Raw genomic sequence first — 21,560 nt, 5'->3', positions numbered from 1 at the left:
GTCACTTCCTGCAGCCATTTTATCTGCTATATAGCTGTGTGACAGGACATTCAATACCCTGGGCTTGTGAAGGCATCAGTTTTTGACCAGCAGTTAGCCTCAGGAAAGATATCACAGGACAGCATCAATACCTCTACTACCTTACAGTATTGTATCACTGTTTGTCGCTGTATTTTGGACCAAATAAACCCACGCTGATTTCATTCCCGTGTATACGTTTGGATCCATCTAACCTGAACATCTTTCGGTCCGGTCTGCTCCACTGCTTGGATACGAAGGTAGGAAGTTACACAGCCATTATTAGATATACCTTCATTCGCCTTCATGTGGGGACAGAACAATTACCAATCTTTGGCTTGTTACTTGATTACACTTCTGCTTGATTCCAGCCTGCAACCACCTATTATCAACCTTTGGCTTGTATACTGACTATGCTTCTGTTTGAATCTGCTTTATCTGCTACTGGACCCCAGCTTGCTAACCTCCTGGTGGGGCGATCCTGAGGACAGTGACTTGGTACATGCAGAAAAACCCATCTCCGCCATGCCCATGTCATCCACCTGGGTGACCTGTTTGTGTACTTAACCATCCGGTCAGTGGGAGCCTCTCTCCTGTTATAGCTACTGGTCACCGAACTACTGGTCTCCGAGCCTGAACTCTAAGCGTGACAGTAAATGAGTCACATCTCAGAAGACCCAAAACTCTAAAGAGATTTGTCTACCTTTCAAGGAGTGGTGTACACCTTGCCATAGACATTGTGGCGTCAGATCACCAACTCATTTTCATGGTAATTAATTATAATAGAGGTCAAATGTGCATAATCCAGATTGGTGTAATATAGAGATGGGGGTCACTTTATGTATTTTGTCTTATTGCACATCGAACTGCAATAAGGGTGACATGATCTCGTCTAGATCTTGGTAAAAAAAAAGAGGGATCCCCCATTACTGGGTGGTGTGTACAATATGTCTCTGGTATAATTGGACTCGTAATATAGACTAGACAGTCATATATTTCTGTCCCCCTTGGTGGGAGTGGAGGTGACCCCTCTATGAGGACATACAGTCCATACACACCCAGCACGAGGCCGGGGTCACACTACCAGACGGTTCTCGGGGCTGCAGTTCCTCTGAGCTCCACAAGGTGGTTATCTCACTTCTACCCAGACAGGAAGTCTCTATGGAAGGCAGACAGGAAGTGATGTTTGGTGAAGACAAGAAGTTCCAAGTGAGAGTTGAGTTGGAAGGAAGTAGAGAGGAGACATTGCTGGAACTGGCAGTTGAGGAGGTAATAAGATATTATAATCATCGTTATTTTTTTCTTAAAAAACATATTTCTCTATCCAAATGTATTCTGAGACTTTATTGGTTGGGGTGGACAGAGCCTTAATGTGTATCTACAGGCAAAATGTTTTTTCATTTGGACTGTGAAAGGATTAGTACCCTTTCGCCAGGTTCTTATCGCTGTGTGCATTCTGGTTAGGAGGATCGTTCCTCTTCATTTGTCCTGGTGGTCATTGTCCCCGGGATGGATTAGACTTCCTCTGTCAGGTTCTTCCTCCCGATATGTCCTGGTGGTCATTGTCTCCGGGATGGATTAGACTTCCTCTGTCAGGTTCTTCCTCCCGATATGTCCTGGTGGTCATTGTCTCCGGGATGGATTAGACTTCCTCTGTCAGGTTCTTCTTCTTGATATGTCCTATTGGTCATTGTCTCTGGGATGGATTAGACTTCCTCTGTCAGGTTCTTCCTCTTGATATGTCCTGGTGGTCATTGTCTCTGGGATGGATTAAACTTCCTCTGTCAGGTTCTTCCTCTCGATATGTCCTGATGGTCATTGTCTCCAGGATGGATAAGATCTTCTCTGTCAGGTTCTTTCTCCTGATATGTCCTGGTGGTCATTGTCTCCAAGATGGATTAGACCTCCTCTGTCCGGTTCTTCCTCTCGATATGTCATAGTGGTCATTGTTTCCAAGATGGATTAGACCTCCTCTGTCAGGTTCTTCCTCTTGATAAATCCTAGTGGTCATTGTCTCCAGGATAGATTAGACTTCCTCTGTCAGGTTCTTCCTCTCAATATGTCCTAGTGTTCATTGTCTCCAAGATGGATTAGACCTCCTCTGTCAGGTTCTTCCTCTCGATATATCCTAGTGGTCATTGTCTCTGGGATGGGTTAGACTTCCTTTGTCAGGTTCTTCCACCCAATATGTCCTGGTGGTCATTGTCTCCAGGATGGATTAGACCTCTTCTGTTCTTTCAGGTTCTTCCTCTCGATATATCCTGGTGGTCGCTATCCCTGTGATTCATTATAATGGAAAATTCAATATGTTACAGGTTGTCACCAGGTCAGGAAGAGAGTAAAAATCTTCCACAAATAGATGTGGATACAAATGACAACTTCAATTAGATTGTAGTTTGAGTGTGATGCCTTTTTTCGGATTTAATTAGTAAGGAAAAGGGGAACATGATATTTTTAATGACTTTTGATGTAATTAGAAGGAGGTCCTATTAGAGTTCTTTAATCTTAAACTCTTTAAAAAAAAAATAAACAGTTCAGAAACAAAACAAAATTTACATGAAAAATTAGATTTCTGATCTCACAATCAGACCAAAGGAATGCTGGCTTCCCAGGCTCAAGAAGAAGAGCGAATAAGGAGCAGTGTAGACTAAATGTGTCTTTCACTCAGTATAGATCCAGGCTTTGGTGAAAGTAACATGAACCCTCATATTATCCCACATATATTATCATCCGAATATTGTACAACCAGTACATTCCAGATAATTCTCCATTATCCATTTACAGAGAAACCCTCATGGATCACATGACCACATCAAAAGGGATGGAGGAGGACTGGAGTCACATGCCTGAGAAGATACTAAACCTCACCCTGGAGATCATCTACCTGCTGTCTGGAGAGGTGAGGAGGATTCTGGGAGGTCACATGACATCACTCTCATCTCTATTAATAAAACACAGACCTGACCGGAGAGGTGAGGAGGATTCTGGGAGGTCACATGATATCACTCTCATCTCTATTAATAAAACACAGACCTGACTGGAGAGGTAAGGAGGATTCTGGGAGGTCAGATGACATCACTCTGATCTCTATTAATAAAACACAGACCTGACTGGAGAGGTGAGGAGGATTCTGGGAGGTCACATGACATCACTCTCATCTCTATTAATAAAACACAGACCTGACCGGAGAGGTGAGGAGGATTCTGGGAGTCTAACATGATGTTCCTATTGGTTCCTCAATACAGAGATTTCCTCTTCTGAAGTCAGGTGATCATATGACCATCACAGTGCCTCCATGTGACTCCCTAAACCCTGAGAGACACAACATGCAGAAGATTCTAGAAGTCACCAAGAAGATGATGGAGCTGCTGACAGGAGAGGTGAGCGGTGCCGGGAATTCTGGGACATTCTCCAGTAACAGACAAGGGATGTGTCTGGATGGTGACTGTATCATTGTGTGTGTCAGGTTCCTATAAGGTGTCAGGGTGTCACTGTCTACTTCTCCATGGAGGAGTGGGAGTATTTAGAAGGACACAAGGACCTCTACAAGGACATCATGATGGACAATCAGCCGCCCCTCACATCACCGGGTAAGAGGAGACTTTATTGGAAAGGGGAGAGCAGTACGGAGGGTCCACCTAGATCCCCCATCATCTGATAAACACATAGAAACAATGGATTCAGTCAGTATGTGTGTTTCTTACAGATGGATCCAGTCATGGGAACCCACTAGAGAGATGTCCCCGTCCTCTGTATTCCACACAGGAAGGTCACACCATCCCTCACCATCATCAGGTAGATGAGGAACAATCACTGATAGTATCATTAGGATCTGTACATTATCTGCATTGTTACCATTGATGTCATTTTATTATATATTCAGAGTGGAAACCTGAGAGATTCTAAAGTTGAGGTCAAAGAAGAGATAAAACAGGAGGAGGATGAGGATGGGGGGATGGAGGAGTCAGAGTTTGTTAAAGATCTGTACCAGGACACCATGGTGGAGTCATCCAGCTACAGAAACCCACCAGCAAGATGTCCCCGTCCTCTTTATTCCCCAGATTCCACACAGGAAGATCACACCATCCCTCACCATCTTCAGGCACCTGGATTCAATAATAGGAACCCACCAAAGAGATGTCCCCGTCCTCTGTATTCCCGGGATTCCACACAGGAAGGTCACACCATCCCTCACCATCATCAGGTAGTTGGAGTTGTGGGTTGGAAACATAAAGTGATGGAACACTCTGACATGTGGAGACGATGTGTGGACTCTACAAGATGAGATGTTCTATGTGATCTCACATCATAAATCCTTCTATGTTACAGATGTTATTTTCTGCCATTCTGTTGGTTTAGGGTGAAGATCTGATGAACATGAAAGTTGAGGGTGAAGTAGAAGAGACGTATGTGAGGGATGATCAGCAATATACGGAGGAGGCTGGAATGAGGAGGACATTCATAGAGGAGGACACTCCTACAGAGATCAGCACAGGTGGCCAGAATATGTTCTTCTCTTATCTCTGCTCTGTTACCGCCCCCCCTCCCAGCCCTTATTGGTTCCTGCTCCTCTGACAAGGTGGTGTAAATGTAGAAGTGATCTGGGAAGAGGAGTAAAGGCCCTTTGACTGAAGAGGGGAGGAGTCCCAGCTGGTTGTGACATCCACAGAGAACATCTGCTCCCTCCTATCTCCCTGATCCATATGGAATCTTGATGGAAGTGAACTAACCCCCTCCTATCTATTGATGATGTTTTTCTATTTTTCCAGGACCCGCCATGGAGAAACCCTCAAAGGATCGTCTCACTTTATCTCCAGGTTGTAAAATGGAAGATGAGGACATCCCAGGAGATTGTGCCGGAGAAAAGACAATGAGCTCCACTATGGATGGTGGACTTCCCAGTGTGGAGAGACCATGGAATCCCTCTGACTCTGAGCAACCTCGTACTGTGGGGGATGGGGCCGGGGTTCAGGAGGAGAAGACATTTTCCTGTCCTGAATGTGCAGAAAGTCTTAGCTCTGAATTAAGTCTTTCTGTACATCAGAGATCTCACACGGGGGAGAATCTTCATTCCTGCTCGGTGTGCGGGGAATCTTTCCTGTATAAATACCATCTTTCTGTACACCAAAGACTGCACACGGGTAAGACGCTTCATTCCTGTCCTGAGTGCAAGAAATGTTTTCCCTATAAATCATCACTGGTCACACATCAGAAATCGCACACGGGTGGGCAGCCCTATTGTTGTCCTGAGTGTGGGGAATCTTTCCTACATAGATACCATCTTACAGTACATCAGAGGTCACATACGGGTCAGAAGATTCATTCCTGTCCAGAGTGCGGGAAAGGTTTTCTTCATCAATCAGAACTGGTCACACATCAGAGGTCCCACACGGGAGAGAAGTTGTATTCCTGTCCTGAGTGCGGGAAATGTTTTTCACAAAAGTCCAATCTTTCTGCACATCAGAGATTGCACACGGGGGAGAAGTTTTATTCTTGTCCTGACTGTGATCGAACTTTTATTCACAAATCAGCACTAGTGACGCATCAGAGATCCCACACGGGGGAGAAGCCTTATTCCTGTCCTGAGTGCGGAAAATGTTTTGCACAGAAATACCATCTTTCCGAACATAGGATCCGCCATGCAGACAAGAGGCTGTATTCCTGCTCCAAGTGTGACAAATGTTTTATATGTAAGACCGATCTTGCTAAACATCTGAGGTCTCACACAGGTGAGAAGCCGTATTCCTGTTCTGAGTGTGGGAAATGTTTTTCGCATAAATTCCGCCTTTCTGTTCATCTGAAATCCCACACGGGCGAAAAGCCATATTCCTGCTCTGAGTGTGGGAAATGTTTTGTATCCAAACCCAATCTTGCTACCCATCTGAGGTCTCACACAGGGGAAAAGCCATATAGCTGTCTGGAGTGCGGGAAATGCTTTTCATGGAAAGTAGCGCTTGTCATACATCAAAGAATTCATGCAGGGGACCGGCCATTTTCGTGCTCCGAGTGCGGGAAATGTTTTGTCATAAAGTCAGATCTTGCTAAACATCAGAGATCTCACACGGGGGAGAAACCGTATTCTTGCATCGAGTGCGGGAAAAGTTATCATCTGAGATCATACCTTGTCACACATCAGATGTCCCACACAGGGGAGAAGCCTCATTCCTGCTCCGAGTGCGGGAAACGTTTTGCATGTAAATCAAACCTTGCTATGCATCAGAGGTCTCACACAGGGGAGAGGCCGTACACCTGTCCTGAGTGCGGGAAATGTTATCAACGGAAATCGCTACTTGTCAGACATCAAAGATCTCATACGGGGGAGAAGCCGTATTCCTGCCCTGAGTGCGGGAAATGTTTTTCGAGGAAATCCCTAGTTTCCAGACATCAGAGGTCCCACACAACTCTCAAGATATAGTAGGATCCTGAGTGAAGGAAGTGTCTTCTGTATAGAAAGTATTAAGCCGTACATCGCGGATGTCAAAGTGGCTGAGGGCGCATGTCGCTGCTTCAATCCCACTTGGAGGTCTGATCTTCCCTGCAAAGGAAGAATTTGTGATGGGAGAAGCTAGAAACTACAGGGCTCAAAAAAACGAACTTTGTAATCCGAGTCTAACATGAAGTCGATGAAACTCCTGGGATATGGATCTGGTCAGGTAAGTAGCAGAGGGGGTTGTTCATCAGTTTCAGCTGCTTTGGTGTTCATGAAATGAACAACAGGTGCACTGGATGGGCAACATTGAGACGACCCCCAAAACAGGAATGGTTTTACAGGTGGAGGCCACTGACATTTTTTCCCTACTCATCTTTTCTGACTGTTCTTCACTCGTTTTGCATTTGGCTAGGGTTAGTGTCACTACTGGTAGCATGAGGCCATACCTGGACCCTACAGAGGTTGCACAGGCAGTCCAACTCCTCCAGGATGGCACATCAATATGTGTCATTGCCAGAAGGTTTGCTGTGTCTCCCAGCACAGTCTCAAGAGCATGGAGGAGATTCTAGGAGACAGGCAATTCCTCTAGGAGAGCTGGACAGGGCCGTAGAAGGTCCTTCACCCATCAGCAGGACCGGTATCTGCTCCTTTGTGCAAGGAGGAACAGGATGAGCCCTGCCAGAGCCCTACAAAATGACCTCCAGCAGGCCACTGGTGGGAATGTTTCTGACCAGACAATCAGAAACAGACTTCATGAGGGTGGCCTGAGGGCTCTTCACAGATGAGAGCAAGTTCCCCCTGAGCACGTGACAGACGTGAAAGGGTCTGGAGAAGCCATGGAGAACGTTCTGCTGCCTGTAACATGGTTCAGCATGACCGTTTTCGTGGTGGGTCAGTGATGGTCTGGGGAGGTATATCCATGGAGGGACACACAGACCTCCACAGGCTAGACAATGGTACCCTGACTGCTATTAGGTATCGGGATGAGATCCTTGGACCCATTGTCAGACCTTACGCTGGTGCAGTGGGTCCTGGGCTCCTCCTGGTGCAGTGGGGTTCTTGGTGCGGTGGGTCCTGGGTTCCTCCTGGTGCAGTGGTCCTGGGTTCCTCCTGGTGCACAACAATGCCCGGCCTCATGTGGGGAGAGTATGCAGGCAGTTCCTGGAGGATGAAGGAATTGATACCATTGAATGGCCCCCACGCTCTCCTGACCTAAATCCAATAGAACCCCTCTGGGATGTCATGTTTCAGTTCATCCGACGCTGCCAGGTTGCACCTCAGACTGTTCAGGAGCTCAGTGATGCCCTGGTCCAGATCTGGGAGGAAATCCCACAGGACACCATCCGTGGTCTCATTAGGAGCCCCCCGCAACATTGTCAGGCATGCATACAAGCATGTGGGGGCCACACAGACTACTGAGGACCATTCTGAGTTGCTGCAATGACATTTCAGCACAATGGACTCGCCTGCTGCATCATTTCTTCACTTTGATTTTCGGGGTGTCTTTGATGGAAATGAAAATGATCGACCTACAGAGGACTGAATTCAAACGATGGAGCGTCCATACGTTCCTCACACATGACCCCGTCCATGTCAGGATAGAGATCCAGCAGGAGATTTGTCCCCATTCAGACCACTTCTTCAGGAGATTCCTCTCCATTGAGATCTGATGGGTTTTCAAAGTCTTCCTTTCATTTTTTTAAGCCGTGTACTTGTGGATGAAGAGCAGCGAGATCAGACTACGCAGCTTGACTAACCCATTCAGTACTGTAGTTATCAGCCAGCACAGTCAGTTGCATTTGCTTGGAGAGTGCCACCTGCTGGCTGAAAGTGGTGAATATGGCATTTTTTACATGTAGCATTTCACATTTACCTGGTCATGAACGCAGATATGTTACACAGTATATTGTTACTATGAAATAAATGAATACAAACAAATATATATCGTTTGTACGTTGATTATTAACCCCTTGGCACCTCCCGACCCTTTAAGGGTGACGCCGCGGGGCGGAGTTTAGGGTCATGTGATTGGCTGCCACAATGGTCACATCATCGGAAAGGCCCCAATCGGAAGTAGTGATCGGGACCTTTCCACGAGGCACCGGTAAATGTGTTGGGAGGGCGTGTGCTCTCGACCCATGCGTGTTTACTTTGGGTATGCAAATATGGGGCCTCTCGGTGTCAAGGCCCAGCCACCAGGTCGGAGGTCGGCCAGCAACAGGTTAAAATAGTGAATTCAGATTTGTATTTTGAGGCTGATGATGTCACTGGGTAGGTGCTGGCACCCGCTGCTTCCTCAACGACCACTGACCGTCGAAGAAGGAAGCTGTCCTATATAGAAGCGGGAGCAAGAACAGGGCGGATGAATATAAAAATGAGAGGTCACTTCCTATGTCATCTTATATTGCCTGGAAAAAGAAGCACACAGGGGGCGCAAAAAAGCCTATAAAGCCATCGAGATGACCCAACATGGTAGCAGAGTTACCAACTGAGCTTTGAGGAAGGGGGCACGTCCCTGAAATGCGTCAGCAGGCCGACTTCAATACCATTTGGGAACTCTGCTACCATGTTGGGTCATCTCAGTGGCTTTACAGGCTTCCATGGAAGCCTAAAAGCCTTGTAAATCCACTGAGATGACCCAACATGGTGGCAGAGTTCTCAACTATTATTGAAGTCGGCCTGCTGACACATTTCAGGGACGTGCCCCCTTCCTCAAAGCTCAGTTGGTAACTCTGCTACCATGTTAGGTCATCTCAATGACTTTATAGGCTTTTAGGCTTCCATGGAAGCCGTAAAGCCACTGAGATGACCCAACGTGGTAGCAGATTTCCCAACTGGTATTGAAGTCGGCCTGCTTATGCGTTTCAGGGACATGCCCCCTTCCTCAAAGCTCAGTTGATAACTCTGCTACCATGTTGGGTCATCTCAGTGGCTTTACAGGCTTTTAGGCTTCCATGGAAGCCGTAAAGCCACTGAGATGACCCAACGTGGTAGCAGAGTTTCCAACTGGTATTGAAGTCGGCCTGCTTACACGTTTCTGGGACGTGTCCCCTTCCTCAAAGCTCAGTTGATAACTCTGCTACCATGTTGGGTTATCTCAGTGGCATTACAGGCTTTTAGGCTTCCATGTTTGTGAGTATGCTATCGCTTTTTTATACTCTTAAATAAACCTTTGATCCCCCAAGTCAGAGGAGGGCCGCACCACCAAGACCTTGTTCCAAGGCTAGTTGTACTTCTGACTCTCTCGCCCATTGTCTGATTTCCCGGGTCGGTCCCTTTGGAGCACTGGAGAGGTGGTTCTTTTATCTCATATTGCCTATCCTACTTCAATGAGAGGATCAGGATGTCTTTCGGATCTTGGATAAAAACAAGTAAAAAGAGAGCTTATCCCCCATTATTAGGGGGTGCTGTGCACAAAACATTCCTGGTATAATTAGACTCATCTCATAGACCATGCATGTTGAGACTACGATGATCTTAGTGACAAATTTGGGGAAAAGGGTCATTATTGGGGCTTTGAGAACTGGCAGCTTTGTACAATAACTCCCCGCTATCATTAGACCACGTAGACTAGGCATTCATATATTTCTGTCCCCCTTGGTGGAAATGGAGATGACCCATCTATGAGGATATACAGTCCATACACACCAAGCACAAGGCTCACACTACGAGATGTTTCTCGAGGCTGTAGTTCCTCTGAGCTCCACAAGGGTGGTAATCTTACTTCTGTATTGGTTGAGCACATTAGGCACATGGAAGCTGTAGGAGACAGCCATCTTGCTTAGGTCTCAACCATTTTTTTTTTCATGAGCCCAGTGATCTTATCCCTCTCCCTCCTCCTGCAATATATGGAATCCACAGCCTTAACTTTTAACACACTTCGAAAGAGCCTGCTACCTGAGCATAGGGACAGTAGACACCAGCACACAGGCCTTTGCCAGAGCTGTAACAGCTAATTGAGTCCTGGCAGGAGACCTGTTAGTTTCTAATGGCCATAAAAAAAATTTTAAAAAAAACTTCTACAGCTTATCACTTTCCGGAGGGGATGGGAAGTGACCTCTTGTAAAACTATGAAAGGTCCTTCAGGCAATTAAAGCTCTAGGAATGCATAGCTTGCCATAAAACGTCTACGCAGAAAGCAGCCAGGCGTGGGATGACCTCTGCCGATTCACAACTTAACAAAAATCCACACACAATTCATAAAATCCAACAGGACCGAGACACATTAATATTAAGTATATATATGAATGGGGAATATGATACCGAACAAATCAATGTCTTACATGACTAAGCTAGCACATACGAAAGGGAGATAGCAGTCTCCTCCCTCCTGGGAGACAGGCCCATCCGAAATACTGTTTTGGTATCTCTGGCAACAAAATATAATGCTGAACAATAATCTATCAGTTTCCAGAATGCTACCTGTACATAATGGAAGATATTAATAGTAGAAAACTGTATGTAACGGAGGGCCATGATACTGTCAGAAATGTGGTGACCTCCCCTTAGACTGGACGATTGGTCAGATGGTCTCTGTCAGAACCCCTTTGATACAACAGAACAAGGAAATGTCAGGACCTCTAATTTTTAACATCAGCCAAGGAACACCTAACCAGACTTCAGAGAGCCACTGCACCGTTTTTGCTTGGTCTCTGCTACAACCAAGGGCATTGCAAGTATTCTTCATTTTCAACTCCTTTTTTAATTCTCTGTGCTTTATTGTCTCATCTTTGTTTCCGTAATGTTTCACTTACACCATTTTTGTGTGTAAAACCCCCCACTGTCAGGTCCTGGCAGTGAAAGGGTCCAGAAAGCTAACAATAATTGGATATTCAAACTGAAATATGCGCACACTCTATATTATATTTGGTGTTTGGTAAACATGTCATCGAACTGTGAAACCTTATAAGGTGGAAATATACACTATATTGCCCCAAGTATTGGGGGGGCGGCCTTTCCACGCACATGACCTGTAATGGCCCCCCAGTCTTAGTCCGTAGGGTTCAATATTGAGCTGGCCCCGCCCTTTTCAGCTATAACAGCTTCAACTCTTCTGGGAAAGACGTCCACAAGGTTTAGGAGGGTGTCTATGGGAAGGTTGGACCATTCTTCCAGAAGCACATTTGTCAGGTCAGGCCCTGATGTCGATGGAGGAGGCCTTGCTCGCAGTCTCCACTCTAATTCATCCCAAAGGTGTCCTATGGGGTTCAGGTCAGGACTCTGTGCAGGCCAGTCAAGTTCCTTTACCCCAAACTGGCTCCTTCATGTCTTTATGGACCTTGCTTTGTGCACTGGTGTGCAGTCATGTTGGAACAGGAAGAGGCCATCCCCAAACTCTTCCCACAAAGTTGGGAGCATGAAATTGTCCATAATGTCGCCTTAAGAGTTCCCTTCACTGGAACTAGGGGGCCAAGCCCAACCCCTGAAAAACAACCCCACACCATAATCCCCCCTCCACCAAACTTTACACTTGGCACAATGCAGTCAGGCAAGTACCGTTCTCCCGGCCACCGCCAAACTCAGACACGTCCATCGGATTGCCAGACAGAGAAGCGTGATTGGTCACTCCAGAGAACACACCTCCTCTGCTCTAGAGTCCAGTGGTGGCGTGCTTTACACCACGGCATCCGACGCTTTGCATTGCACTTGGTGATGGAAGGCTTGGATGCAGCTGCTCGGGCATGGAAACCCATTCCATGAAGCTCTCTACGCACTGTTGTTGGGCTCATCTGAAGGCCACACCAAGTTTGGAGGTCTTTAGCTATTGACTCTGCAGACAGTTGGTGACTTCTGCGCACTGTGCGCTTCAGCATGCGCTGACCCCGCCCTGTCATGTGACGTGGCCTACCACTGCGTGGCTGAGTTGCTGTTGTTCTCAGTTGCTTCCACTTTGTATAATCCCACTAACAGTTGAGCGTGGAATATTTACTAGCCAGGAAATGTCACGGATGGACTTATTACACAGGTGACCACCTATCACGGGACCACGCTTGGAGTCACTGAGCTCCTGAGAGCGACCCATTCTTTCACCAATGTTTGTAGAAGCAGTCTACATGCCTAGGGGCTTGATTGTATACACCTGTGTCCATGGAGGGGATTGGGACACCTGAATCCAATCCAATGATTTGGAGGGCGGGGCCAATACTTTTGGCAAAATAATGTAGATGTGTTCATGATAGTTGCCATTAAAGTGATTGTTAACCCTTACATATACCCAGTAAAGTGACCTGCCTCAGGTGATACCCAAAGATTAAACAAAGTTGTACCTTCTTATCTACAGTCATCTGTCTTGTTCATCCACTCAAAGAATAGAAGACTATAAAGCTTGTCTGAGCTGTCAGAAAAAAAGAGGGTGGGAGGCTGAAATCACACTCTTCAGAGCTCAGTGAATAAAACTCTGAGAGCTGATTGGAGGAAAGGGACACCCCCTCCACACAGCATACATGAGCAGAGCTGAGGATATCCATTAGCTGGAGCTCCCTCCCCTGTCACCATTTTTCTCTTGATATCAGGAAAATGTGTCAGAAGTGACACACAGCTGTTGCATTTGGCAGGTCTGAGTTCTCATTTGGCAATAGAACCACCAAGCACAGAGTCATTTTTCTGAGGGCCAGTGACTCCGCCATATCAGAATGGACTCGCTCTACAAGCGATCCAAACTCTGTGCAGAAGCAATGACCAGGTGGACTTAAGTATTTTTTTTCATTTTTAAAACCCTTTTACTTTAATGTTATGCCCATTTTGTCAAACTCCACTAAATTAAAGAGTCTTTAAAAATTTGAAATAACAGAACTCAACTTCTTCAAGACACATGGGTGCAACTCATATGTGAAGATACACACAACATTCGGTCAGACACACACCCACACTGTTAGGTCAGAGGCAAACCCTTTAAATCAGGACAGAGACATACAAATTCTATTCAAGAGGGACACGGGACATAGAAAAGATGGAGGGGGGTTTCTCTATGTTAGATGTGATCTGAAAGTGAGGAAGAAAGATGACCTTGTGGTTGGAGGTGGTGATGGTGAGGAGGAGGAATTATGGGTGGAATAATAGATGGGTCTATGGACTGATGGACTTATCATTGGAGTATACTACAGGTGTCCTGAGGTCTTTTATTAAATTCTTCAGTATCTTCCCACCTATAGAAGTTATACTAACCGGCTTGCAGTTACTTGGTAAATAATTTGATCCCTTTTTAATTATAGGCACCACATTGGCCTTGTGTAGGGGTACCGAGCCAGTAATTAAAGAGTCTCTAAAAATTAGAAACAATGAGTTTGAAATAACAGAACTCAGCTCTTTGAGGACACATGGGTGCAACTCATATGTGAAGATACACACACAACGTCCGGTCAGACACACATCCACACTGTTAGGTCAGAGGCAAATCCTTAAAATCAGGACAGAGACACACAAAGTCGAGGCAGAGTCAACTAGTAACCGAGTGAGCAACCTGCCGAGAAGAATGGAAGATGTTGATGGTCTCAGTGATGAGAATGGAGTTGGTGTTCCAGAAACACTTCTTGGCTCCTCCCAGGACTAGGCTGTTGGTATTCATGCTGATCCTCTTGTTTAGAGGGACACGGGACATAGAAAAGATGGAGGGGGGTTTCTCTATGTTAGATGTGATGTGAAATTGAGGAAGAAAGATGGTGATTGTGGTTGGAGGTGGTGATGGTGAGGAGGAGGAAATACGGGTGGAATGATAGATGGGTCTATGGACTGATGGACTTATCATTGGAGTATACTACAGACGTCCTGAGGTGTATGAGAAGGGGGAGAGTCGGCTGTTCCAACAAGGTGATGATGCGGAGGAGGAATTACGGGAGGAATGATAGATGGGTCTATGGACTGATGGACTTATTATTGGAGTATACTACAGATGTCCTGAAGTCTATGAGAAGGGGGAGAGTCGGCTGTTCCAACAAGGCAATGGTGCGGAGGAGGAATTACAGGAGGAATGATAGATGGGTCTATGGACTAATGAACTTATCATTGGAGTATACTATAGACGTCCTGAGATGTATTCATGCTGATCCTCGTGATGGATCTCGAAAAGATGGAGGGGGGTTTCTCTATGTTAGATGTGATCTGAAAGTGAGGAAGAAAGATGGTCTTGTGATTGGAGGTAGTGATGGTGCGGAGGAGGAATTATGAGTGGAATGATAGATGAGTCTATGGACTTATCATTGGAGTATACTACAGACGTACTGAGATTTACGAGGGGGAGAGCTCCTGCTCAGCATACAATAAACCATGTGGGGAATCCCTATATTCAATTTTTTTATTAATTACCGAAGGCCCGAAGAGTTAAATACATCGTCCGGAAATAACAAAGAAATAGTTGGAGGGGGTTTAGTGATGACCATTGGTTAAATCAAAAATACAAACATCTCAAATAAAATCAAAGTTTATTACAAAAATCTCAATAAAAACATCCCTATAAACATTAAGAAATCCAAAGACATATTATAGTCAGTCTTATCCTGATCAATCTACGCGTTTCACGGGTGATCCGTTTCCTCAAGATTGTATTTATGGAGAGGCATCTAAAATGAACAAAGGTGATTCATGAAATGAGACAGGGTGGACCGACAATGTCATCCCAGACTGCAGGGAGGCATCAAAGGACCCAGCAAAAGGCAAATGCCTATATGGCTTACATTATGGCTGATATTAGGGACATGTGAAGAGATGTCCCACCAAGCTGCATGTTTGATCTGTGGACACCTATACATCAGTCTTTCTAGGAATGAGGAATTGGGTATCGATTGGAGGAAACGTGTGGTTGAGCGGATTTACTGAAATATCTTTGAAGTACATTTATGTGGATTTGGACCATAGAAGATTGATCATCTGTGGGTTCCTGGTCTCTCCTCCCTTTTTTGGGTCCCTTGATGACTCCCCACAGTCTGGATGGATACCGTTGTTTAATATATGCCTGTCCTTAAATACAGTCCTGAAGAAGCGGATCACCAGTGAAACGCGTAGACTGATCAGGGTGTGATTAGCTATATGTCTTTGGAATGTTGGATGTTTTTATTGATATTTTTATAATAAACTTATATCTTAGATACCGTTGTTTAATATATGCCTGACCTTAAATACAATCCAGAAGAAGAGGATCACCGGTGAAATGCGTAGATTGATCAGGAAGTGATTGGCTATAATGTGTCTTTGGATTTCTTAATATTTATTGGGATGTTTTTATTGAGATTTTTGTAATAAACCTATTTCTTGGATACCGTTGTTTAATATATGCCTGACCTTAAATACAATCCTGAAGAAGCGGATCACCCATGAAACGCGTAGACTGATCAGGATAAGTACCTGAAACCAATAATAAATATGATTGGCTATACTATGTCTTTGGATTTCTGAATATTTATTGGGATGTTTTTATTGAGATTTTTGTAATCAACTTATTTCTTGGATGGATACCATTGTTTATTATATTATATACAATCCTGAAGAAGCAGATCACCCGTGAAACGCGTAGACTGATCAGGACGTGATTGGCTATATGTGTCTTTGAATTTCTGAATATTTATTGGATGTTTTTATTGAGATTTTTGTAATCAACCTATTTCTTGGATACTATTGTTTATTATATTCCTGACCTTAAATACAATCAAGAAGAAGCAGATCACCCATGAAACGCGTAGACTGATCAAGATGTGATTGACTATATGTCCTTGGATTTGGGGTGTTTTTATTGAGATTTTTGTAATAAAAGGTATTTCTTGGATGGATACTGTTGTTTAGTATATGCCTGTCCTTAAATACAATCCTGAAGAAGCGGATCGCCCGTGAAAAGCGTAGACTGATAAGGATAAGTACCTGAAACCAATAATAAATATGATTGGCTATACTATGTCTTTGGATTTCTGAATATTTATTGGGATGTTTTTATTGAGATTTTTGTAATCAACCTATTCCTTGGATACTGTTGTTTAATACATGCCTGTCCTTAAATAGAATCCTGAAGAAGCGGATCACCTGTGAAACGCGTAGACTGATCAGGACTTGATTGGCTATAATGTATCTTTGGATTGCTTTATATTTATTGGGATGTTTTTATTGAGATTTTTGTAATCAACCTATTTCTTGGATACCGTTGTTTAGTATATGCCTGTCCTTAAATACAATCCTGAAGAAACGGATCACCCGTGAAACGCGTAGACTGATCAGGACAAGTACCTGAAACCAATAATAAATATGATTGGCTATAATGTGTCTTTGGATTTCTGAATATTTATTGGGATGTTTTTATTGAGATTTTTGGAATCAACCTATTTCTTGGATACCACTGTTTATTATATGCCTGTCCTTAAATACAATCCTGAAGAAGCGGATCACCCATGAAACGAGTAGACTGATCAAGACGTGATTGACTATATGTCTTTGGATTTGGGGTGTTTTGATTGAGATTTTTGTAATAAAATGTATTTCTTGGATGGATACCATTGTTTAGTATATGCCTGTCCTTAAATAGAATCCAGAATAAGTGGATCACCCGTGAAACGCGTAGATTAATCAGGATAAGTACCTGAAACCAATAATAAATATGATTGTCTATACTATGGATTTGGATTTCTGAATATTTATTGGGATGTTTTTATTGAGATTTTTGTAATCAATCTTGGATGGATACCATTATTATATGCCTGTCCTTAAATACAATCTTGAAGAAGCGGATCACCAGCGAAACGCGTAGACTAATCAAGACATGATTGGCTATAATGTATCTTTTGATTGCTTAATATTTATTGGGATGTTTTTATTGAGATTTTTGTAATAAATGTATATCTTGGATACCGTTATTTATTATATGCCTGTCCCTAAATACAATCCTGAAGAAACGAAACGCGTATATTGACCAGGACGTGATTGGCTATATATCTTTGAATGTTTTTATTGAGATTTTTGTAATAAACGTATATCTTAGATACCGTTGTTTAATATATGTCTGACCCTAAATACAATCCTGAAGAAGCAGATTACCAGCGAAACGCGTAGACTGATCAGGACGTGATTGGCTATACTGTATCTTTGGATTTCTTATTATTTATTGGGGGTTTTATTGTAATAAACTTTGATTTTATGTGAGATATTTGTCTTTTTGATATACCCAAGGGCCATCACTATACCCCCTCCGACTATTTCGGGATCATGGAGAGTGTCTGCTTCTTACGCAATTACTGGAAACCCCCCAAAAAACTAAAATCTGTACACTTTACTTGTGTTAAAAAAAAAAAAAAAAAAGAGAAACATAAAACAAAACACATAGTTTGTAACAATACAAACTTAAAGTCACGCCTCGATCAGCTGACCAGGTTAGTCGGGCGGTATAATCTGATCTCACCTGTTCTTGCAATATCCATCTCCTTTCCCACCACATCTTCTTCCTTTCTACTTTCTGCTGAAGGTCAGGGGAGATCAGACTACACTGCTAGAGGGACACAACCAGTAGTGACCCCCCCCCCCTTCTCTCTCACCATGATGTCCTCCATGGAAGCTTCTGCTGAAATTCAGGGGAGATCAGACTACACTGCAAGAGGGGCCCAACCAGCAGTGACCCCCCCCTCCTTCTCTCTCACCATGATGTCCTCCATGGAAGCTTCTGCTGAAGGTCAGGGGAGATCAGACTACAATGCTAGAGGGACTCAACCAGCCGTGACCCCCCCCTCCTTCTCTCTCACCAAGATGTCCTCCATGGAAGCTTCTGCTGAAGGTCAGGGGAGATCAGACTACACTGCTAGAGGGACCCAACGAGCAGTGACCTCCCCCCTTCTCTCTCACCATGATGTCCTCCATGGAAGCTTCTGCTGAAGGTCACGGTAGATCAGACTACACTGCTAGAGGGACCCAACCAGCAGTGACCCCCCCCCCCTTGTCTCTCACCATGATGTCCTCCCTGGAAGCTTCTGCTGAAGGTCAGGGAAGATCAGACTCCACTGCTAGAGGGACCCAACCAGCAGTGACCTCCCCCCCCCTCCTTCTCACTCACCATGATGTCCTCCATGGAAGCTTCTGCTGAAGGTCAGGAGGGGAGATCAGACTACACTGCTAGAGGGAACCAACCAGCAGTGACCCCCCCTCTCTCTCACCATGATGTCCTCCATGGAAGCTTCTGCTGAAGGTCAGGGAAGATCAGACTCCACTGCTAGAGGGACCCAACCAGCAGTGACCCCCCCTCCTCACTCACCCTGATGTCCTCCATGGAAGCTTCTGCTGAAGGTTAGGAGGGGAGATCAGACTACACTGCTAGAGGGACCCAACCAGCAGTGACCCCCCCCCCCCTCCTTCTCTCTCACCATGATGTCCTCCATGGAAGCTTCTGCTGAAGGTCAGGGGAGATCAGACTACACCGCAAGAGGGACTCAACCAGCACCAACACCCCCCCCCCCACCTTTGTGAACTTCGATGCCTTGCGTGATCTTGTTCACCGATTATGAAGCTGGAAGAAGTGCTTAGCCACATTTTACAGGGTGTACACCCACACATGCTTCTTCCCTGGGTGAGATCAAAATGCAGTTTATGGTGAAGATATCTTCTGCCCTGGAGACACTAAGACACCCTAAGGGATGCTTGAGATCGGTAAACACAAGAGGGTTCTTGTGAAAAACTCTCCCGCACTTAGGGTGGGGAGACAGTTTCTCCTCCGTGATGTTCATAAAAGACTGAACATGCATGAGAGACATTTCTCTAATCTCGGGAATACGGCTTCTCCTCCTCTGTGTGGTATCTCTGATGGGTGTAAAGATTGCACTTCCTTGAAAAACATTTCCCGCACTCGGGACAGGAGTACGGCCTCTCGCCTGTGTGAGACCTCTGATGTCTGGCCAGTTCTGCTTTAGAAAGAAAACATTTCCCGCACTCGGGACAGGAATACGGCCTCTCGCCTGTATGAGACCTCTGATGTCTGGCCAGTTCTGATTTATAAAGAAAACATTTTCCGCACTCGGGACAGGAATACGGCCTCTCAACTGTATGAGTCCTTTGGTGTTTGGCCAGCTCAGATTTATAAAGAAAACATTTTCCACACTCGGGACAGGAATACGGCCTCTCGTCTATATGAGTCCTTTGGTGTTTGGCCAGCTCAGATTTATAAAGAAAACATTTCCCACACTCGGGACAGGAATACGGCCTCTCACCTATATGAGTCATCTGATGTTTGGCCAGCTCAGATTTATAAAGAAAACATTTCCCGCACTCAGGACAGGAATACGGCCTTTCAACTGTATGAGACCTCTGATGTTTGGCCAGCTCTAATTTTTGGTGAAAACATTTCCCGCACTCATGACAGGAATATGGTTTCTCACCTCTATGAGACCTCTGATGTCTGGCCAGTTCTGATTTATAAAGAAAACCTTTCCCACACTCAGAACAGGAATATGCCTTCTTGCAGATTTGAGATTTCTGGTGTTTGACCAGCTCTGATTTGCTTTGAAAAAATTTCCCGCACTTAGGACAGGAATATGGTGTCTCACCCATATGTAATCTCTGATGCGAAGAAAGATTCCACTTCCGTGAAAAGCATTTCCCGCACTCAGGACAGGAATATGGTTTCTCTCCTGTGTGAGACCTCTGATGTTTGACCAGTTCTGACTTATAAAGAAAACATTTGCCGCACTCAGGACAGGAATGAACCTTCTCACCCGTGTGCAATCTCCGATGTGCAGAAAGATTCCATTTCTGAGAAAAACACTTTCCGCACTCAGGACAGGAATATGGTTTCTCCCCTGCATGAGACATCTGATGTAAAACCAGTTCTGATTCAAATGGAAAACATTTCCCGCACTCAGGACAGGAATGCACAGTCTCACCCGCGTGAGATCTCTGATGTGCCAAAAAGTTGCACTTTCGCAAAAAAAATTTCCCGCACTCAGAACAGGAATATGGCTTCTTGCCCATGTGAGAACTCTGGTGTTTGACCAGCTCTGATTTATGGAGAAAACATTTCCCACACTTAGGGCAGGAATGTAGTGCCTCACCCCTGTGTAATCTCTGATGTGCAGAAAGATTCCACTTCCGTGAAAAACATTTCCCGCACTCCAGACAGGGATACGGCTTCTCACCTGTGTGAGACCGCTGATGTGTGTAAAGATGAGACTTCCTTGAAAAACATTTCCCGCACTCCGGACATGAATGTGGTTTCACGCCTGTATGAGATTTCTGATGTTTGATCAGTTCTGACTCGTAAAGAAAACGTTTCCCGCACTCAGGGCAAGAATGAAGCTTCTCACCCATGTGCGATTGCTGATGTCTGATCAGTTTGGATTTATAAGGAAATCTTTTCCCGCACTCAAGACAGGAATGAGGCTTCTCACCTGTGTGAGATATTTGATATACAGAAACACTTGGTTTAGAACTTTCCCCCCATTCAGGATAGGAAGGTTTCTTCTTTCCTTGAGCTCCAGCCCCATCCCCCACAGTACGAGGTTGCTCAGAGTCAGAGGGATTCCATGGTCTCTCTACACTGGGAAGTCCACCATCCATAGTGGAGCTCATTGTCTTTTCTCCGGCACAATCTCCTGGGATGTCCTCATCTTCCATTTTACAACCTGGAGATGAAGTGAGATGATCCTTTGAGGGTTTCTCCATGGCGGGTCCTGGAAAAATAGAAAAACATCATCAATAGATAGGAGAGGGTTAGTTCACTTCCATCAAGATTCCATCTGGATCAGGGAGATAGGAGGGAGCAGATGTTCTCTGTGGATGTCCCAACCAGCTGGGACTCCTTTCCTCTTCAGTCAAAGGGCCTTTGGTCCTCTCAGATCACTTCTACATTTACACCGCCTTGTCAAAAGGGGCAGGAACCAATGGGGGCGGGGGGGGGGGGGGCAGTAACAGAGCAGAGATAAGAGAAAAATATATTCTGGTCACCTGTGCTGATCTCTGTAGGAGTGTCCTCCTCTATGAATGTCCTCCTCATTCCAGCCTCCTCCGTATATTGCTGATCATCCCTCACATACGTCTCTTCTACTTCACCCTCAACTTTCATGTTCATCAGATCTTCAAAAAGCTTCTTCACCACTCCATACTCCTCATTGTCCACTTTATACTCTTCTTTAACAACAATAACACAACCCTCAAGGTTTCC

At 45.0% G+C, this 21,560-nt stretch overlaps 3 protein-coding genes across 3 annotated transcripts; 2 read left to right on the top strand and 1 right to left on the bottom strand.

Annotated features, from left to right (window-relative positions):
* The first annotated feature begins 1,099 nt into the window (after positions 1-1,099).
* On the top strand, positions 1,100-4,303 carry LOC149464979 (uncharacterized). Its single transcript, XM_089673781.1, has 5 exons — positions 1,100-1,287; positions 2,803-2,917; positions 3,264-3,608; positions 3,725-3,813; positions 3,902-4,303. The coding sequence occupies exons 3-5, from the start codon at positions 3,524-3,526 to the stop codon at positions 4,301-4,303; spliced, it is 576 nt and encodes a 191-aa protein (XP_089529907.1). The 5' UTR covers positions 1,100-1,287; positions 2,803-2,917; positions 3,264-3,523.
* Positions 4,304-4,605: 302 nt separating this feature from the next.
* On the top strand, positions 4,606-8,390 carry LOC149464978 (uncharacterized). Its single transcript, XM_089673700.1, has one exon. The coding sequence runs from the start codon at positions 4,796-4,798 to the stop codon at positions 6,431-6,433; it is 1,638 nt and encodes a 545-aa protein (XP_089529826.1). The 5' UTR covers positions 4,606-4,795; the 3' UTR covers positions 6,434-8,390.
* A 10,654-nt stretch (positions 8,391-19,044) lies between these two features.
* Positions 19,045-21,061, bottom strand: LOC149464977 (uncharacterized). Its single transcript, XM_089673680.1, has one exon. It carries the CDS (start codon positions 21,059-21,061, stop codon positions 19,163-19,165), a length of 1,899 nt encoding a protein of 632 aa, XP_089529806.1. The 3' UTR covers positions 19,045-19,162.
* Positions 21,062-21,560: the final 499 nt, after the last annotated feature.

This window comes from Staurois parvus, unplaced genomic scaffold (genome assembly GCF_062004578.1).
Source record: "Staurois parvus isolate SC_StPar_1 unplaced genomic scaffold, SC_StPar_1.0 ptg000144l, whole genome shotgun sequence".
NCBI lineage: Eukaryota > Metazoa > Chordata > Amphibia > Anura > Ranidae > Staurois > Staurois parvus.
Note: the sequence above shows the minus strand (reverse complement) of the source record. Positions and strands in the feature narration are given on the sequence as shown.